The sequence below is a fragment of the Cervus canadensis genome, chromosome 1 (assembly GCF_019320065.1).
Source record: "Cervus canadensis isolate Bull #8, Minnesota chromosome 1, ASM1932006v1, whole genome shotgun sequence".
Taxonomy (NCBI): Eukaryota; Metazoa; Chordata; class Mammalia; order Artiodactyla; family Cervidae; genus Cervus; species Cervus canadensis.
In genome coordinates this window covers 102,681,764-102,701,540 of record NC_057386.1, presented here as the reverse complement: position 1 = coordinate 102,701,540, position 19,777 = coordinate 102,681,764, and the positions used below count along the sequence as shown (strand labels likewise).

Genomic DNA, 19,777 nt, shown 5'->3' with positions numbered 1-19,777 from the left:
CCCACGTGGAAATACTTCCTTGCGCTCAGAGCGGGGCTGGCGATGAGAGAACGGGTGGCTCCTCTTCCCGGGGAAGCCCTCAGGGCCTCGGACAACATTGCTGGCTTGCTGCTTCTAGTCCTGGCTGCCCTAACATTTATTCCATTACACAAGCATCACACAAATGCATTCCTTATTTAAAAATGGCACATAGTAAACAAATGGGACCTAATTAAACTTAAAAGCTTTTGCTCGACAAAGGAAGCCATGACCAAATGGAAAGACCACCTACTGAAGGAGAAGAGGTATTTGCAAATGATGTGGCTGATAGGGGGTTAATATCCCATGTATACAAACAGCTCACACAATTTGACATTAAAAAAAAACAACTGATTTAAAAATAGGCAGAAGAACTGAATAGATGTTTTTCCAAAGAGGAAATGCAGATGGTCAACAGGCATGTGAAAAGATGCCTAACATCTCAAGTCAGCAGAGAAATGTAGATCCAAACCTTGAGGAGCTGTCACGTCACACCTGCCAGAAAATGGCCATCATCAAAAAATATCACAAATACCCAATGAGCATGTGGAGAAAAGGGAATACACTGTTGGTGAGAATGGAAATTGGTGCAGTCACTGGGGAAAATAGTATGTTGTTGTTCAGTCACTAAGTTGTGTCTGACTCTTTGCAACCCCATGGACTGCAGCACACCAGGCCTTCCTGTCTCTCACCATCTCCCAGAGTTCACCCAAGTTCATGTTCATTGAATCGGAAAATAGTACAGAGATTCCTTAAAAAACTGAAAGTGAGAACTGCCATATATATGACCCAGAAATTCCACTCCTGGGTGATGTCTGAAAAAGAACCCTCAGAGCACTAATTTGAAAAGATACACACACCCCAATGTTCGCAGCAGTATTTACAATCTCCAGGGTATGGAAGTGTTTATTAATGAATGGATAAAGGAAATGTGGTATATATACACAATGGAACATGTTCAGTTCAGTTGCTGAGTCGTTTCCGACTCTTTGCGACCCCATTAACCACAGCACACCAGGCCTCCCTGTCCATCACCAACTCCCGGAGTTTACCCAAACTCGTCCATTGAGTTGGTAATGCCATCTAACCACCTCATCCTCTGTCGTCCCCTTCTCCTCCTGCCCTCAATCTTTCCCAGCATCAGGGTCTTTTCAAATGAGTCAGTTCTTCGCCTCAGGTGGCCAAAAATTGGAGTTTCAGCTTCAACATCAGTCCTTCCAATGAATGCCCAGTACTGATTTCCTTTAGGATGGACTGGTTGGATTTCCTTGCAGTCCAAGGGACTCTCAAGAATCTTCTCCAACACCATAGTTCAAAAGCATCAATTCTTCGGTGCTGAGCTTTCTTTGTAGTCCAACTCTCACATCCATACATGACCACTGGAAAAACCATAGCCTTGACTAGACGGACCTTTGTTAGCAAAGGTTTTTAATATGCTGTCTAGGTTGGTCATAACTTTCCTTCCAAGGAGTAAGCATCTTTTAATTTCATGGCTGCAGTCACCATCTGCAGTGATTTTGGAGCCCAAAAAAATAAAGTCAGCTACTGTTTCCATTGTTCCTCCATCTATTTGCCATGAAGTGATGGGATCTGATGCCATGATCTTAGTTTTCTGAATGTTGAGCTTTAAGCCAACTTTTTCACTCTTCTCTTTCACTTTCATCAAGAGGCTCTTTAGTTCCTCTTCACTTCCTGCCATAAGGGTGGTGTCATCTGCATATCTGAGGTTATTGATATTTCTCCCAGCAATCTTGATTCCAGCTTGTGCTTCATCCAGCCCAGTGTTTCTCATGATGTACTCTGCATATAAATTAAATAAGCAGGGTGACAATATATAGCCTTGACATACTCCTTTTCCTATTTGGAACCAGTCTCTTGTTCCATGTCCAGTTCTAACTGTTGCTTCCTGACCTGCATACAGGTTTCTCAAGAGGCAGGTCAGGTGGTCTGGTATTCCCATCTCTTTCAGAATTTTCCACAGTTTATTGTGATCCACACAGTCAAAGGCTTTGGCATAGTCAATAAAGTAGAAATAGATGTTTTTCTGGAACTCTTTTGCCTTTTTGATGATCCAAAGGATGTTGGCAATTTGGTCTCTGGTTCCTCTGCCTTTTCTAAAACCAGCTTGAACATCTGGAAGTTCACGGTTCATGTATTGCTGAAGCCTGGCTTGGAGAATTTTGAGCATTACTTTATTAGAGTGTGAGATGAGTACAATTGTGCGGTAGTTTGAGCATTCTTTGGCATTGCCTTTCTTTGGGATTGAAATGAAAACTGACCTTTTCCAGTCCTGTGGCCACTGCTGAGGTTTCCAAATCTGCTGACATATTGAGCACAGCACTTTCACAGCATCATCTTTTAGGATTTGAAATAGCTCAACTGGAATTCCATTACCTCCACTAGCTTTGTTCATGTGATGCTTCCTAAGGCCCACTTGACTTCACATTCCAGGATGTCTGGCTGTAGGTGAGTGATCACACCATTGTGTTATCTGGGTCGTGAAGATCTTTGGAATACTTACTCAGCCATAAAAAGAATGAAATTTTGCCATCTGCAGCAGCATGGTTGGAGGGCACGATGCTAAGTGGAATAAGTCAGACAGAGGAAGACAAATACTGTGTGATATCACTTACAGGTGGAACCTAAGAGAATACAACAAACTAGTGAATATAACAAAAGAGAAGCAGACTCACAGATATAGAGAACAAACTAGTGATCGCCAGCGGGGAGAGGGAAGTGGGGAAGAGTACATAGTGGTGTCCTGAGGAGGTCTGATGTTACTCAGGGTCAGGGAAGCTTTGCTGATACTGAGTGGGGCTCACCACCAGGTTCTTATTTGTATTTTCGACTTTATTTGTATATCGACGTCACATGTTGCCGTTTCCCCACCTTCTGTGGTTCTGAATGGTTGCAGCCACAGGGCTGTCTGTGTCTGAGCACAAAGGCCACGGCAGACTGAGACAGGAGGAGGGGACAGGAGAGGAAGCCTCTTGCTAGCTTTTAGTGGTTCTCAAGTTCGTGTGAGAACCTGAAGGACTTGTGAAAACCCAGAGGCTGTTCCCACCCCCAGAGTTTTCTATTCTGTAATGGGGCCCCGGGATGCTGAGGCTGCTGTGGGGATCACACTCTTTTTTTTTTTAAAGGTTATACTCCATTTACAGTTATTATAAAATATTGGCTATATTCCCTGTGTTGTACAGTTTATCCTTGTAGATTGTGTTTGTGTGTTAGTTGCTCCGTCATATCCGACTCTTTGTGACCTCATGGACTGTAGCCCACCCGGCTTCTCTGTCCATGGAATTTTCCAGGCAAGAATACTGGAGCGGGTTGCCATTTTCTACTCCAGGGGTCTTCCTGACCCAGGGATCAAACCTGCATCTCTTGTGTCTCCTGCATTAGCAGGCAGATTCTTTACCACTAGTGCCACCTGGAAAGCCCATCCTTGTAGCTTATTTTATTTTTATTTATTATTTTATTTTATTTTTTTGTCTTAAAATTTTTTTTTTCTCCTTGTAGCTTATTTTATTCACGTTAAGTTGTTGTTCAGTCACTAAGTCATGTTCAACTCTCTGCCACCTCATGGACTGCAGCACGCCAGGCTTCCCTGTCCTTCACCATCTCCCAGAGTTTGCTCAAATTCATGTCCATTAAGTAAGTGTTACTCTAACCATTTCATCCTCTACTGCCCTCTTCTCCTTTTGCCTGCAGACTTTCCCATCATCAGGCTCTTTTCCAATGAGTCAGCTCTTCGCCACAGGTGGCCAAATTATTGGAGCCTCAGCTTCAGCATCAGTCCTTCCAATGAATATTCAGAGTTGATTTCCTTTAAGATTGCCTGGTTTGATCTCCTTGCTGTCCAAGGGACTCTTGAGAGTCTTCTTCAGCACCATAGGTTGAAGGCATTTATTCTTTGGTGCTTGGCCTACTTTATAGTCCAGCTCTCACATCTGTACATGACTACTGGAAAAACTATGGCTTTCACTATATGAACCTTTGTTAGCAAAGTGATATCTTTGCTTTTTAATACGTTGTCTAGGTTTGTCATAGCTTTCCTTCTAAGGAGTAAGTGTCTTTTAATTTCATGGCTGCAGTCATCGTCATCGTCCACACTGATTTTGGAGCCCTAGAAAATAAAATCTGTCACTGTTTCCACTTTTTCTCCTTCTGTTTGCCATGAAGTGATGGGACTGGATGCCATGATCTTATTTTTCTAATGTTCAGTTTTAAGCCAATTGCCCCTCCTCCCTTTCCTTTACCCACTGGTAACCACTGAACTTGTTCTCTTTATCTGTGAGTCTGTCTCTTTTTTGTTATATTCACTTTGTTGTTGTTATTCAGTCACTCAGTTGTGTCCAACTCTTTGCAACCCCATGGACTGCAGCATTCCAGGCTTCCCTGTCCTTTACCATCTCCGAGAGGTTGCTCAAACTCATGGCTATTGAGTCGGTGATGCCATCCAACCATCTTGTCCTCTTTGTCCCTTTCTCCTCTTGCTGTCAATCTTTCCCAGCATCAGGGTCTTTTCTAATGAGTCAGCTCTTTTCATCAGGTGGCCAAAGCTTTAGAGCTTCAGCATCAGTCCTTCCAGTGAATATTCAGGATTTATTTCCTTTAGAATTGACTGGTTTGATCTCCTTGCAGTCCAAGAGGCTCTCAAGAGTCTTCTCCAACATCACAGTTCAAAAACATCAGTTCTTCGGTGCTCAGCCTTCTTTATGGTCCAACTGTCACATCCATACATGACTACTGGAAAAACCATAGCTTTGATTATATGGACCTTTGTTAGCAAAGTAATGTCTCTGCTTTTTAATATGTTGTCTAGGTTTGTTATAGCTTTTCTTCTAAGAAGGAAGTGTCTTTTAATTTCATGGCTGCAGTCAACATCTGCAGCGATTTTGGAGCCCAAGAAAATAAAGCCTTTCACTGTTTCCATTGTTTCCCCATCTATTTGCCATGAAGTGATGGGACCAGATGTCATGATCTTCGTTTTTTGAATGTTGAGTTTTAAATCAGCTTTTTCACTCTCCTCTTTCACTTTCATCAAGAGGCTCTTTAGTTCCTCTTCACTTTCTGCATAAGGGTGGTGTCATCTGCATATCTGAGGTTGTTAATATTTCTTCCCGCAATCTTGATTCCAGCTTGTGCTTCATCCAGCCCAGTGTTTCTCATGATGTACTCTGCATATAAGTTAAATAAACAGGGTGACAATATACAGCCATGATGTACTCTTTTCAAAATTTTGAACCAGTCTGTTGTTTCATGTCTGGTTCTGACTGTTGCTTCTTGACCTGCATACAGGTTTCTCAGGAGGCAGGTAAGGTTGTCTGGTATTCCCATCTCTTGAAGAATTTTTCACAGTTTGTTGTGACCCACACAGTCAAAGCCTTTAGCATAGTCAATGAAGCAGAAGTAGATGTTCTTCTGGGATTCTCTTGTTTTTTCTACAGTCCAACAGATGTTGGCTATTTGGCCTCTGGTTCTTGATTTACCGACTGGGAATTGATTAGATACCATTTATTCTGGTTTCCTATGAAGCTGCTGGCTTCCTGAGCTCCCTGGCAAGATTCTTGGAGAAGCCTCTGTGTGTTGCTGAGGGTGGAGCAGCTGATACTAGATACCCTGAGTTGGCATCCAGGAGTAGCCTGGGGGAGTGAGAATCCTAGGGACGGGGTTGTTGATGGATCTGTTCACTTGTTCTTTGGTTCAGTAAGTATTTAGCAAGCACCTGCTGTGTGCCAGACACTAGGGTAGGCACAGGGGGTATGAGGAAACGAGACAAACACAGGTTCCCTGTGGGCATGTTCTAGAGAGGAAGCCAGCAAACAAGGAAGCAAGTAAATACGTAACATGCTGCGTGGAGATCAGTACTATGAAAAATGCATGAGACAAGTGCTCGGGCCTGGTGCACTGGGAAGACCCAGAGGGATCGGGTAGAGAGGGAGGTGGGAGGGGGGATCGGGATGGGGAATACATGTAAATCCATGGCTGATTCATGTCAATGTATGGCAAAAACCACTACAATATTGTAAAGTAATTAGCCTCCAACTAATAAAGATAAATGAAAAAAATAAATAAATGCGTAGAAGAAAAGCTTTAGCTCATGAAAAAAATAAAAAGAAAGATACAGTAAGAGGAAGGGGTAGGTTGAAATTGATTTGAATGGGCAGGTGGGTCTCCTGAGGAGAGACCTGAAGGCAGGGAGGGTTGTCTTGGGGGAAGAGCTTTCTAGCAGAAGGGCCCAGCAAGTGCAGAGGACCTGAGGCAGGAGCCCTGGTTTGTGGGCAGAGGAGCGCCATGTGAGAGATGGGGCTGGGTGACCCACCTTCTCTGCCCACCGGGGTTTGTGTGTCCATAACCTGGGGTCTTGGGGGGCGCGAGGGTTTGGCTTTCGCATCAGTGTTGGCGACTTGTCTTCTTGGCTGTATCATGAGCTGTGTCCATCCTCTCTCATTTCAGACTCAAAGGCAGTACATTGAGGCCACCAATGAGAGCAACCGAATCTTCCTGTATTGCGCCTTCCTGGACTTCAGGTACCATCTGTGTGGTAGGGTCCCCAGGCAAGGAGGGGGCAGAGGAGGGGACGGAGGGAGTGGGGAGAATAGGGAGGGAGGTGGCCAGGATGTCCGTGCTCGGTCACACACCCGACCAGATTATGATCTACTTTTATTGTTTTTTGCTTCTTATATTCTCCTTTTCTCACTCCATTTGGATTTTTCTGCATAATTTTGATGCCATTTTTTCTCTGCTATTGACTCCTGGTGTCTACTTGCTTTTAATTTTTTTGTAGTGGTTGCCCTAGAGAGCTTAGGACATATATCTTTAATTCATCTGTGTCTACCCGCCAATAATATTATACCACCTCACATGTACTCAGAGACAATACAAAAATCATTTCATAACTCTTCCTGCCCATAATTAGTACTATTCTTATTATACATTTTATCTTTACAGATGTCATAAATGCACAGTATGTTGGGAGTATTGTTGCTCTAGGCAATTAGTTGTCTTCTAAAGCAATTTAAATTAAGAAAATAATAATTGTGGGGACTTCCCTGGTGCTAAGACTCTGAGCTCCCAATGCAGGGGCTACAGGTTCAATCCCCGGTCAGAGGACTAGATCCCATAGGCTGCAACTAAGACCCAGAGCAGTCAAATAAATAAATAAAAATAAATATTGAAAACATAATAACTTCCCTTCATGTTTTCAATCTCCAGCGATTTTATTTCTTTGTGTAGAACACACTTTCTGTCTGGTACGTTCCTGTAACTCTTCTTGTAGTGCGAGTCTACTGACAGCAAGTCCTGTTCTTATTTTTCTGAGAACATGCACTTTTATTTTTGAAAGATGGTCTCATTGAGCTTAGAATTCTAGGTCGTTTTTTTCCCTAGACTTACACTTTACAAATGATAGCAGCAATATATTAAAGCATTATTCTTTTAAAAAATAAAACATTATTTTAAAAAGCACATGTCCTGTTGGACCTTCAGATCTTATCCTGATTTCCTTTCCTAGAGCCTGCAGTAACACAGTGGGGAGATTTTTGTGTGTATTTTTCAGTAACTTATGCATGTTTTATATTTATGTTCCCAGGAAATATATGGTTGTTTAGTTCCATGTTTCTTGCATTATTCCACCATCCTTTCTTGTGTGTGTTCTGCCCACATCTCCAGAATACACATAATATGTAGCATTTTCATATTTATATATACACATTCCATTTATGCATGTGGGTGAATGGTTTTCTGCTCAGATGCCAACTTCCTCGGTCACAGGGAGAGACACATATTTTCCTGTTATTTGACATCGCTTGGCCTGGCTTCCGTGGCAGATTTATTGATGCACAGGCTGGGGAGCGAGGCTTCTTATTTCCACGGGCTCCCTGGGATGCAGCTCTTTACACGCAGGCAGAGGTGAGACTACACGGGGCTCACGTCCCCTGACTAATGAAGACATCGTCACGCCTTCATGGCTCTGTTTAGGAAAATGTGCTTTTATGGTTGGTTTTTAATTCATCGTCACTCTTGGCGTCAGTGCAAGGTGCACTTTGCACCCCTGTGATCACGCTCCCCAAATTCTGTGCCTGCTAGTTTTCTGGTCACCCTCTAATTCAAGTATGGCATTCATATATTCAGTAGACAAAGGTCACATACAGCCCGGCAGCGGCTTTCCTCAAGGAACGGGAGCCAGTTAGCCCTAACAGGTGGCATGGTAGGGGAGGGCCTGCCCATCTCTAAGGCCCTTTTATTCTGACCTTATCGGGGGGTGGCGGCTCTAAACTGATAGGTTCCATTGGTCCTGGCTGTGCTGTCTGGTCTCTGCTAAATGCCACCACCTCGCTTGTCATGAACCTCACCTCCAAAGCCCCTGTCCCCATGTCATCAGGCTCACGCCACCCCGAGTCCCTGCCCGATGACCCTTTCAACCCCACCCACCCTCAGGTTGCGTGCTGCCCAAGGCTCACCCAGAGTTACGATCACAGCATCCTCCTGGGGACACCGTCTGCCTCAGGGTTGAAAATAAGATGCTGTCCGTGTGTGTTTCGTTCACTGGGCATGAGCAGGAGCAGGCAGGACTGTCTTTATCCATCACCCTCTGGGATGGCCGCATTCCTCATCCACGGCTGATGTTGTCATGAAAACTGGACATAAAGCAAAGCGAAACTAGAGTCTTTAAACTGCTTCAGCTTTATAAAAGCCTTCCCCAAGGGCCCCTGCCTTTGGCCAAAGCAAAGATTTGTCTTTGCTGATCACTCAGAGTTGCAGTTTCTGGGAAGAACCATTTAAGCATCTCTCTCTCTCTCTCTCTTTTTTTTGGATTTGAAAATATAGAGTGGTACAGAGAAGAAAATTGTAATTGTTAATATTCTCACCGCAAGAATGAACCACAGTTAACATTTGAGCACCCTTGCTTCAAGTAATTTTTGTCTTGGTTTGTACTTGAAGAAATGATGCAAGTAACATGTCAAAATGTTATTGTTTAAAGAATTAGAACATTATAAAGAAAAACAAACATGTAAAAGATGTTAAATCTTATCCTAATCTTTTGCCCTCTCTGTGGGGAGTTTTCTGAATAACTTATGTATAGTGTGTAGTTATATTCATAGAAAACATTTGATCTTCTTTTGTGTCATGCCCTTGCTTCATTATTATGCATTCAACATTGGATGTTATGTTTGTGTGTTTTATCCATATGAATACATGTTGCTTTTTACTAATGTTTATGCCTTATCCAGGTCCCTGAGGGGGACATTAGTGTGAAAGTGTTAGTCGCTCAATTGTGTCCAACTCTTTGCAACCCCATGGACTGTAGCCTGCCAGGCTCCTCTGTCCATGGGATTCTCCAGGCAAGATTACTGGATTGGGTAGCCATTCCCTTCTCCAGGGGATCTTCCTGACCCAGGGGTCAAACCCGAGTCTCTTGCATTGCAGGCAGATTCTTTACTGTCTGAACACCAGGGAGGTGGACATTAGGTAACTTTAAAGTGTCCTCTCGTATCACCCATCATTCAGTAAATACCCCAGATGTGTCCCTGTGCTCATGGCTTAGAATTCTCTAGGTGGGGTTGCTGGGTTGCAGGACCCGCACATTCCATTTTTATGAAATTTTTACTGAAGTACAGTTGATTTGCAATGTTGCGTTAATTTATTCTATACAGCAAAGTGACTCAGTTACATGTACATATACATTCTTTTTCACATTCTTTTCCATTATGGTTCATCACAGGATATTGAATATAGCTCCCTGTGCTATATGGTAGGACCTTGTCTATCCATTTTGCTTTGTGTCTGTGAGTCCTTTCTGTTTCTCAGAGACGTTCATTTGTATCATATTTTAGATTCCACAGGTAAGTGACATATGGTATTTGTCTTTCTCTTTCTGACTTCTTTAGTGTGATCATCGCTAGGCTCATCCACGTTGCTGCAAATGGCATTATTTCATTCTTTTCAATGGCTGAGTAATATCCCACCGTGTACATGCACCACATCTTCTTTATCCATTTATCTGTCAGCAGACATTTAGGTTGTTCCCATGTCTTAGTTATTGTAAATAGTGCTGCCGTGAACATTGGGGTGCATGTATCTTTTCAAATTAGAGTTTTGTTTGAGTAACATGCCCAACAAAGGAAACTATAAGCAACAAGAAAAGACAACCACAGAATGGGAGAACTTTTTTGCAAATGATGTGACTGACAGGGGTTAATATCCAAAATATACAGACCATTCATACAACTCAGTAACAGAAACAGACAAACACAACACAATTGAAAAATGGCACAAGACCAGCGTAGACATTTCTCCAAAGAAGACCTTCAGGTGGCCGAGAGACACTTCATGTTTATTGGATGTCAGACCAGGTGTTTTCCAAAGTGATTGTGTCAAGAAGGGTACACAGCTTTCCCCTCCCAGAAGGAAACAGGTACTTGTTTCCTTGTGGCCTAATCAACAAGACACATCTGAGTCATCAGCCTGATGAGTGGGAGCAGTTTCTCAGCCCCCCTGGCAAGGCTGGGCGGATACTTCCAGCTGACTTTTCCTTCTGTGTCTCAGCTCCGGAGAAGGCATCTGGTCGAACCAGGGCTGTGCGCTCACGGAAGGGAACCTCAGCTTCTCCGTCTGCCGCTGCACGCACCTCACCAACTTTGCTATCCTGATGCAGGTGGTCCCGCTGGAGGTAAGCGCCAGGCGGGGAGGGGCTCCTGGGCTGCGAGGAGGCGCCCTTTCTCCATCAGCCCACAGTGGAGGCTGGGTGCAGGTCTTCGTCGTCAGCGCCTCTGGGTTTTGGTTGCAGCAGGGCAGATGGGAAGGGAAGCCCAGTGGGTGGAGACATCTGCGAAGCTCCACTTCTTTGGTGAAACCCCGTTTGCTCTAGGTTTCCTTGGGCAGCATCTGTGCAAACCCTGGGTCCCTCTCGAGGATTCACGTGTAGCCTGGGAGGTGGTCATTGCAGCATTTTCTGCCTTTGGATCACTGGGTTTTGAAACCCTTCCTGTGCCATGGGTGTATCCAGCAGAATGTGGTCCTCGGCTATAAGCAGTGTGCCTGGATGTCCAGAGAAGGTGTTGCCAGTGGTGACATGCAGGAGCATCTATGTCCAAGGTGGCCACACCATGTTCTCTGAGCATTTCTGCCATGACATAGGAAACCCTGGGCTTTGGACCTGTTTCTAAGGGACTTGACTTCCAGCTCCAGCAGGAGTGAATCCCGAGGTGGGGGAGGAGATTCCCAGCTGACTCCTGGGTCCTCCTCTCCAAAGGGGGCCAAGATGTCTACCCTCACGTTAAGGATGGGAGAGGCCCCTCCTGGCTGGGTTTCTCTGCTTCAGAATATTTCATCTTTATTACCTATTTGGTTTGGTCAGCACTAAGGACTGGAGATTAATTTCTTTGGTTCAAGGCAAGCATAGCTTTTAAGAGGAGAGAAAAATGGCCTTTAAAAATGCAGATGCCCTAAGTATAGCCCAGTAACAAAATTGGAAATTGACATTGGTACAACCCATAGAGTTTATTCAGACTTCTCTAGTTCTCTACATGGCAGTTTTATCATGTGTAGTTTCATGTACATGTCCAACCAAGACAGAATTGTTCCATCACCACAGGCTCCCTTGGGCTACCCCTCTAATTTCCCCATCTTCCGTCCCAAACCCCTGGCAACCACTAATCTATTCTCTGTCTCTAATTTTGTTACTTCAAGAATGCTATATAAATGGAATAAGACAATATATAGCCTCTACAGATTGACTTCTTTACTCTGCATAATACCCTTGGAATCCATTCCAGTTGTATCAGTAGTTCATTTTTCAAAATTGCTGAGTAGTTTTCCATGGTATAAATGTACCACAGTTTGTTTAACCATTCACCTAGTTTGTTGACTGCTTTTTGTCATGAAAGGGCACTAAATTTTGTCACATACTTTTCCAGCATCAGCTGAAAGCATGTGGTTTTTCGCCCCTTAATTCTGTTAATGTGGACAGTTTTTTTTTGTTGTTGTTGTTACCATATTGATAGTTTTTTATTCAGTCCAACTACAAGTCCTTTGTTGAATAAGTGATTTGCAAATATTTTCTCCCCAACTAATTTTTTGTTACTGTTGCTATCCTTTTTGCTGCTGGCCTTTTTTATTTGAGGTAACACTGGTTTATAACATTATATCTTTCATGGGCAACATTATTTTCTACTTTTGTATACATTGCATTGACAAAGGGGCAAAAGCAATTCAGTTTCTCTGAGAAAGAATAGTCTTTTCAACAAATGTTGTGGGAGCATCCACAGGCAAAAAGATGCATGTTCCTACACAAAAGAATGAACCTCAGCCAAAACCTCCCACTTCATATAAACGTCAATTTGAAAGAGATCACAGACAAATATAAAATGTGAAACTATAGAACTTTTAGAAAAAAAAAATAGGAGACATCTTTAGAACCTAAACCTGGGTGAAGAGTTCTTAGATTTAATACCAAAAAAGGAAGAATTGGTGAATTAGACCTCAGCATAATTAAATGCCTTTTTGAAAGACTTCTCCTTTTTGAAAGACTCTGTTAAGAAGATACAGAGATTTTGAAGTAAAAACAAAAGGCCTTGATAATCAAGGATAGTTTTGCAAAAAGAGGAATCTTCAACCTGGCCTTCCAGATACCTTAAAGAACCATCTGTCTGTTTGTATGTCAGAGCTTAAAATCTACTAAAAAATATTATCTCAGGACTTCCCTGATGGTACTGTGGATAAGAATCTGCTTGCCAATGCAGGAGGCACAGGTTTGATCCGTGGTCCATATGTCTGATCCCTGGGAAGATTCTAGACGCTGCAGAGCAGCTAAGCCTGTGGGCCACGACTACTGAGCCCTCACTCTAGGGCCAGGGAGCCACAAATACTGAGCCGGCATGCTGCAACTCCTGAAGCAGGCGTGCTCTCGATCCCATGGTCCGTAACAAGGGAAGCCACCACAACGAGAAGCCCACTTGCCACAGCTAGAGAAAGTACTCGGGCAGCAACCAAGACCCACTGCAGCCAAAAAGAATACAATTAATTCATTAATAAAAAAGAATATTATCTCAAACTGCCTCTTCCTACCTAACTTCCCCCCTATTTCCATCACCCACACTTGTGTTTATATAAGAACAAGACAGATGTTAGGTGGGCCAAATCTGAGACTTACTAAAAGTATATCTTGCCCTGTGACAGAGCAATTCTACAGACAGGAATGAAGACATGACAAGAGTTATGTGCAGAAGTGTTTGTCGCATGTTTACTTATAACTCAGATCTGGAAATTGCCCAAATGTCCACCAACTCTATACTAGATAAAATCTTGTATAGTCATAGATGGAATAATTACAACATTGATAATGATATGGCATGAACTTTGTGTCCCCCTAAAATTCACACATTGGAATCCTAACACGTAATGTGATGGTCATGAACAGGATTAGTCCCCTTATGAAAGAAACCCAAGAAAGCTCTTTTGCCCCCTTCCACCACGTGAGAACACAGAGAGAATTTGGCAGTCCACAGTCTGTGGGCCCTCACCAGAACCTGACTGTGTTGGCACTCTGATATCAGACTTCCAGCCTCCAGAACTGTGAGAAATAAATTTCTGCTGTTTATAAGGCAAAAAAAAAAAAAAAAAAGCAGATGCCCTGGGGTGGGATTCTCTGAACCATGATGGGTCCCTGTGTGTGATGGCTTCCCTGGCTTCTTAGGGCCCCAAAGGAAATTGAGTTTTCCTGGTGGGGGCGGGAGAGCAGTGAGGTGATGGGACACCTCCTGGGATCGCCTAAGAAGCAGAGCAGGCACCTAGAGACAAGTTTAGTTTCATCCATACTGTGTTTTGGAAATTGAAAAATTTTATTTATGACTGAATTTTTGAAGATTTTGGGTGATGCTGGGACAGCGTTCTCAGAATAGTGAGGCTAGACCTGGGTAGGGACCTCTTCTTCCTCCTTCTTCCTCCTTCGTCGGCAGAGCTGAACCCTGCTGGGAAGTGAGATACCAGCACAGGGGAAGTCTCTTAGGCCATATGACCTGCCCTGGTACACACTCCAGCAAATCCACCTCCAGTAACAGAGACCCACTCTCTTGGGGCACATCCATTCTTGGGTCTGTCTGTTTATGCACAGACTCTATTCTCCTGAGGTTTTGTAGTCCGGTTGCTGTGTATGTTGGGTGTCAGTAAATATTTGATAAGCCCACGATTGTATCAGTTTTGTTAGGGAAGGAGAGATTTCTATAGCAACACCCAGGCTGCAAGGGGTGTTTACCTAAGGATCGAATTCTCCTCCACCATCATTCGACAAATACCCATCAGGGACCTAAGGTGTCAGGCCTGGAGTTTCATTTGTAATCAAGAAAAACTGTGCATTTCTGCTTTGGAGTAGTTTATATTCTAATGGGAAAGACAGCTCATAAACAAATTAGCAACTAAATAGGTAATTTCAAAGAGCAATAAGTTTAGGAAGACCCTTGGGGAGAAGGATGGAAGAGATGGCAGGTGGGGAGGAGGGAGGTGGTGGGGAGGAAGCAGGTGTCTCTGAGGAAGTGACAATTGAGTGACCAGAAGAGGCTCATCTCTACAAGGACTGGGAGAGGAATATTCCAGGTTAAGAACCAGCAAGTGCAGAGGACAGGAGGCAGGAATAGATGAGGTTGGTGAATCATGGAGGGAGGGCAGTGAGCATGGGGATCTTTCTGTTTGCAAAGCACATCATGGATTTTCCAAGCAGACTGTGAATTACTTATGGAGACTCCAGAGAGGACTTCCAGGTGATTCCTCGGAGGACGTGGCGGGGGGCCCGACACCCCCTGCACAGTCCACGTGTGTACATGCCCGACACTGTCTATCTGGACAGATGACCCCCTTTGTTCTTGTGATGAAGCATCAAGCGAGAGTTGGGTAAGCAGACTTTTCAGCAACCCCAACAGACAGTTGCCAAGAGTCTCTGGGTTTTGCCTGGGAATCCTGACAACACATGAAATGAAACCCAGGTCTGATGCATCTGGGTCTTTTGGGTGGTGAGCTTTTAGAGGTTCAGAGCAGGCGGTTCTATCATAGGCCTGAGGGGCATGAGCCTACCTCTCCGCCCAGCACCCTTCGTGGTGAGTCTTTGTCCAGGCAGGTACGAGCCCCAAACAGTCCCAGTGGGAATGTTTTTTAAAGGTGTGACATTTAGGGATGAGTTGATTGGTACTCCTTCCTTTCTGTTTCCATCCTTCCCACGTGCTCAGTCAAAACCCTTTCTCTTGTTGACCTGCAGTTATTTGATCCTAAATCATGGAGCATGCTGAGTTGGGGAACCAATGGGAGCTGGGGAGACCAGCCAGGGGCAATTGCTAGTGATTTAAAGAAATAAGACGACAAAAGAGCTCTGGAAGTGGAGAGGTCCCTATTTGCAGGACCCAAGCATCAACTACCCTGACTGCAAGAGATGGACCCAATCTAGTGGTCCATCCCCTCGGTTCCTTTCTCTGCCTCCCTTGCTTGTCCTGGTCCCCGGGTTCTGCTACCACTTGTGTCTCTTAGCGTGTCAGGCCCCAGAAAATGAGCACAGCCTCCATGAGGCTCACTCCTCCCCCTCTGTCCTCCACACTGGCCCCTTTGTCCTTCTTCCTGCCAGGGCCTTGGCCCTCATGGCTCACTCAGCGTCCCTCTGGTGTCACGGGGAAAATCCAGCCACTCTCTTTAGCCCCTGGAAGAGGCATCATGCTGCCTCCACGCAGAACCTATGTGGTCCTGTGGCCAAGCCCCCTTCCTTGACAAGTGGAGGCCCAGAGGGCGGGGTGGCCGGGCCTGTTATTCATCCACTCATCAGTGAATTGCTGAGTTCCAGGTGACCCCAGGCTTTGTAGGCCTTATTCTGGAAAATTCAGTGCTCAAGATCTTGAGTGGGGATGGAGACACAGCATGCGAAGGCAGTCGTGGTAGGGTAAGGTGGGAAGACAGAGGTGTGCCCGCCGGGCCTCCTGAGCCGGGGGTGATGGATAGAGACCCCGGGGGGGGGGGTGAGGGGAGAACCATGCAGACATGAGAGAAGGGACTCCAGGTAGAGGAGCAGCAGATGCAAAGGCCTGAGCAGGAGCGGCAAGGGGCTGGTGCGGCTCCCAGGAAAGGTGCCAGGGGCTTCAGACCTGAATGTCCGGGGGGCTGAGAGTGGTGCAAGTGGGGGCCTTCGTGAAGGGTGGGGGTGAGGTGAATTGAGACCCCTCACCCAGCTGACTGGGCAGCCACTGCAGATGCAGACCCATGCTGCCCCCTCTTCGATTGAGAAAAACTGGAGATTGGTTTTGTGCAAAATCTCTTGATTGTTTAGATGTGCCGTTAATTATCCTTTCCAGGCCACGTGTCAGAGGTGTATCCGTGGCCTGGCCCAGGCCGATGCCCACAGACCAGCAGCCTGGACTGCATGTGCTCATGGACCACTGGGTCTTGTGAAGATGCTGACCTAGGCTCTGCAGGTCCGGGTGGGGCCTGAGTAGTGCTCAGGCTCTTCTGGCTCCAGACAGCTCTCTGAATAGACCCTGGGTGCAGCCTTCTCGTCTGTAAAGGTCAGGTCAAGCTTGTGCTCACGTCCTGTGAAAATGGTCAGGCTGATCATGACAGATATAAAGGGCAGGCTAGGGTTAGTCTGATTCCAAGTGTGTGCTCACTAGAGGGTGGAGACGTGATCTTGGTTGGGGTCTGAAAGGAGGGAGTCGGACAGATCCCCGCCAGGAAGTAAGATGCAGAGGAAGTTAGAGAGACTGCCGTTTGGGGAGAGGAGTTCCAGGGACACAGGAAACAAACAAGACAGTGAGCTGAGGGTGGTACAGACCCAGAGTCAGCAGGGCTATTGTTCTGCCCACAGGGGGTCTTCAGGGTGCTCCCCTGACAAGGGCAGTTCTGGAGTCATTGGAGGCAGCTGTGGTCCAGTGGTGGGTCACACAGCTGGGTGCCTGCTGATGACAGTAAGGACAGGACAGGTACCGCTTTGGGGTCTGTTTTCTCCTTCGGGCCTCACCATGTGGGTGGGGGGCGGGGGACTGTCACCATCACCATCACAGATGAGGGCTTGGGGACTTGCCCGAGGTCATCTGGGGACAGAGTCTGGAACTGATCTCTGCTCTCCGATTCCAAAGCTTAGGCTGGTGGCCATGCCCACAGATGGCCCACAAGCAGAACTTCCTCCTCTGCATCCTTTATATGCGTGTGTGCGTGCTAAGTGACTTCAGTCATGTCGGACTATGTGATCCCATGGACTGTAGCCCACCAGGCTCCTCTGTCCATGGGATTTTCCAGGCAAGAATACTGGAGTGGGTTGCCATGCCCTCCTCCAGGGGATCTTCCCTAGCCAGGGATCAAACCCGCATCTCTATGTCTCCTGCATTGGCAGGCAGATTCTTTACCACTAGCGCCACCTGGGAAGCCCCGATCCTTTACATACCAAGGACTAAATCTGATTCCCTGTGTGATGTGGGTGGGTCTGCAGAGCAGTGGGAGTGGGCAGGGGCTCCCAATGCTCAGCAGGAAGTTGTGTTTGTGCCTGTGGGTGGGAGAGGATGGAAGGGAGGAGCTCGGTCCAGGAAACTAAGAAACTGGGGTCACAGAGCATCTGTGATTACAGATCCATCCCTACTCAGCGGCGATGCCAGATTTAGACAGCCTGTGGGTGTCTTCGTGGAAGCAAATCATATCTACTCATTGCCAGGAAAGGTCGATTTGAAAATGGTTTAAAATTATCCATGCTAAAAATGAACATTTTCATGAACATTTAAAAAAAACAAGGCAGTTATCACAAGTAGATGCCAGATCCGTGGTGCTTTTGGAGAATTAGTTAAAAAAAAGCACAGATGCTTTTATTTTCCTGATGTTGAGGCTGAATCTTCCTAAGCTTTGCTTCCCGGCCCTGGTCTCGGGCTCTTGGACAGGTTCTCTACTCCGAGCTTACATCCACCTGTCAGCCCTTCTCTCTGTCCATCTCTCCTGGCTCCTCTCCCACCCAGCTTCCTCCTTGGTGGTCAGCTCTTGGAAGACTTTTCCTCCCCAAGTGAGTCAAATAAGAGTCAAGAGAGACGGGGCTGAACCACGGCCTGTGTGATACACTCCCATTGATGCACTTGTGCGGAATGATCCCAAATGAGTGAGTAACAATTCACAGCTTGGCGAAGCAGTTGCTAAAGACTGAGAGCATGTCATTGAGGGCTCCTTCCTGACTCCCAGTGCCATGTGGCTGAACAAGTGCGTGGATGAGGGAGTCAGTTCCACACAGGAGAGGAGCTTAGGGAAACACAGAGTGTTCTCCCTGGACGCTGGAATGCTGAGCTCATGTGGGTTTAGTCTGGAACCCTGATTCCCAGGCACAGGGGCCGCAGGTGGACAAGCACAGATGCTAGAACCTCCCTCATCTCCAAGGACTGACCAGCAGGGGGCGCCGGGGACCGAGGAACAGAGGCTCCCACTGTCTGGCTGCTCAGATGGGCTGATCCAGGCAGGATCTGGGGATGCGGGCAGGTGGGTTTCTTGTTGAAGCGATAGTAACCTCAGTGTCAGACTTATGAAAAGAATTTATAGGCAGGGAAATCAGAACAGGCAGGATTTGGAGGAGGTGAGAACAGGGAGTCTCTGGAACCTAGGCTGAAGGTATCTCTTGCCTTAGGGGGAATTCAGTCCTTCCTGTGTCTGGGATCCCCACCCAAGGTTTGTGTTTCAGAGCACAGGCTTGCTGTCTAATGTGGGAAAGCTGTGCTAGGACAGCCGTGGGGATGCCCAAGGTGAGGTGGTGGTGGGCACAGCCCAGAACCGGCAGGAGCACTGGCGGCCCACGCAGCACAGCTCAGGATTTCTCCAGGGCGCTGGCCCCTGGCTCCCTCGTGGGCTCTTTGAGAGCAGCCTGAGTGTGGGCATCTATACTGGGTGGGGGCAGGAGCTCTGTGCCAGGACAGGTGCCCGTGGGAGAGCTGGGCCCCAGGGGCCCCCTCACCTTCCCGTCAGCCAGGGAGGCTGGGGAAGGAGCAGTTCCCTAAGACAGGGTCACAGCCCGTGGTCTGCAGGCTGACTTTGGCCCGTAGACCTGTTTTGGTTAGCCCTTTTGTCCATGACAGTTAAAGTTTAGTCGCTCAGTCATATCCAACTCTTTGCGATCCCATGGAATGTAGCCCGCCAAGCTCCTCTGTCCATGGGGTTATCCAAGCAAAAATACTAGAATGGGTTGCCATTCCCTTCTCCAGGGGATCTTCCTGACTCAGGGATCGAACCCAGGTCTCTCGCATTGCAGGCAGATTCTTTACTGTCTGAGCCATCAGGGAAGCCCCCCATTTGTCAATATTTCTTTTTTTAAAAAATTATTTCATTGAAGTATAGTTGATTTATAATATTGTATTAATTTCTACTGTACAGCAAAGTGACTCAGTTCAGTTCAGTTCAGTTCAGTCGCTCAGTCGTGTCTGACTCTTTGCAACCCCATGAATCACAGCACGCCAGGCCTCCCTGTCCATCACAAACTCCCGGAGTTTACTCAAACTCATGCCCATCAAGTCGGTGATGCCATCCAGCCATCTCATCCTCTGTCGTCCCCTTCTCAGTTATGCATACATACATATTCATTTTCATTATGGTTTATCACAGAATATTGAATATATTTCCCTGTGCTATACAGTGGGCCTTGCTGTTTATCTATCCTATATATAATTGTTTGATCTGCTAACCCCAAACTCGCAGTCCTTCCCTCCCCCACCTCCCTTCCCCCTTGGCAGCCACAAGTCTATTCTCTATGTCTGTGAGTCTGTTTCTGTTT

At 46.1% G+C, this 19,777-nt stretch overlaps 1 protein-coding gene across 2 annotated transcripts in view; it reads left to right on the top strand.

Moving 5' to 3' along the window:
* The window catches only part of ADGRD1 (adhesion G protein-coupled receptor D1), a 174,094-nt gene that overhangs the window by 108,839 nt on the left and 45,478 nt on the right, over window positions 1–19,777 (top strand). For both annotated transcript variants that reach the window (XM_043488811.1, XM_043488803.1), the window contains 2 exons: window positions 6,475–6,548; window positions 10,567–10,690. In XM_043488811.1, the coding sequence (XP_043344746.1) occupies window positions 6,475–6,548; window positions 10,567–10,690 (198 nt within the window). The remainder of the gene's footprint in view (window positions 1–6,474; window positions 6,549–10,566; window positions 10,691–19,777) is intronic.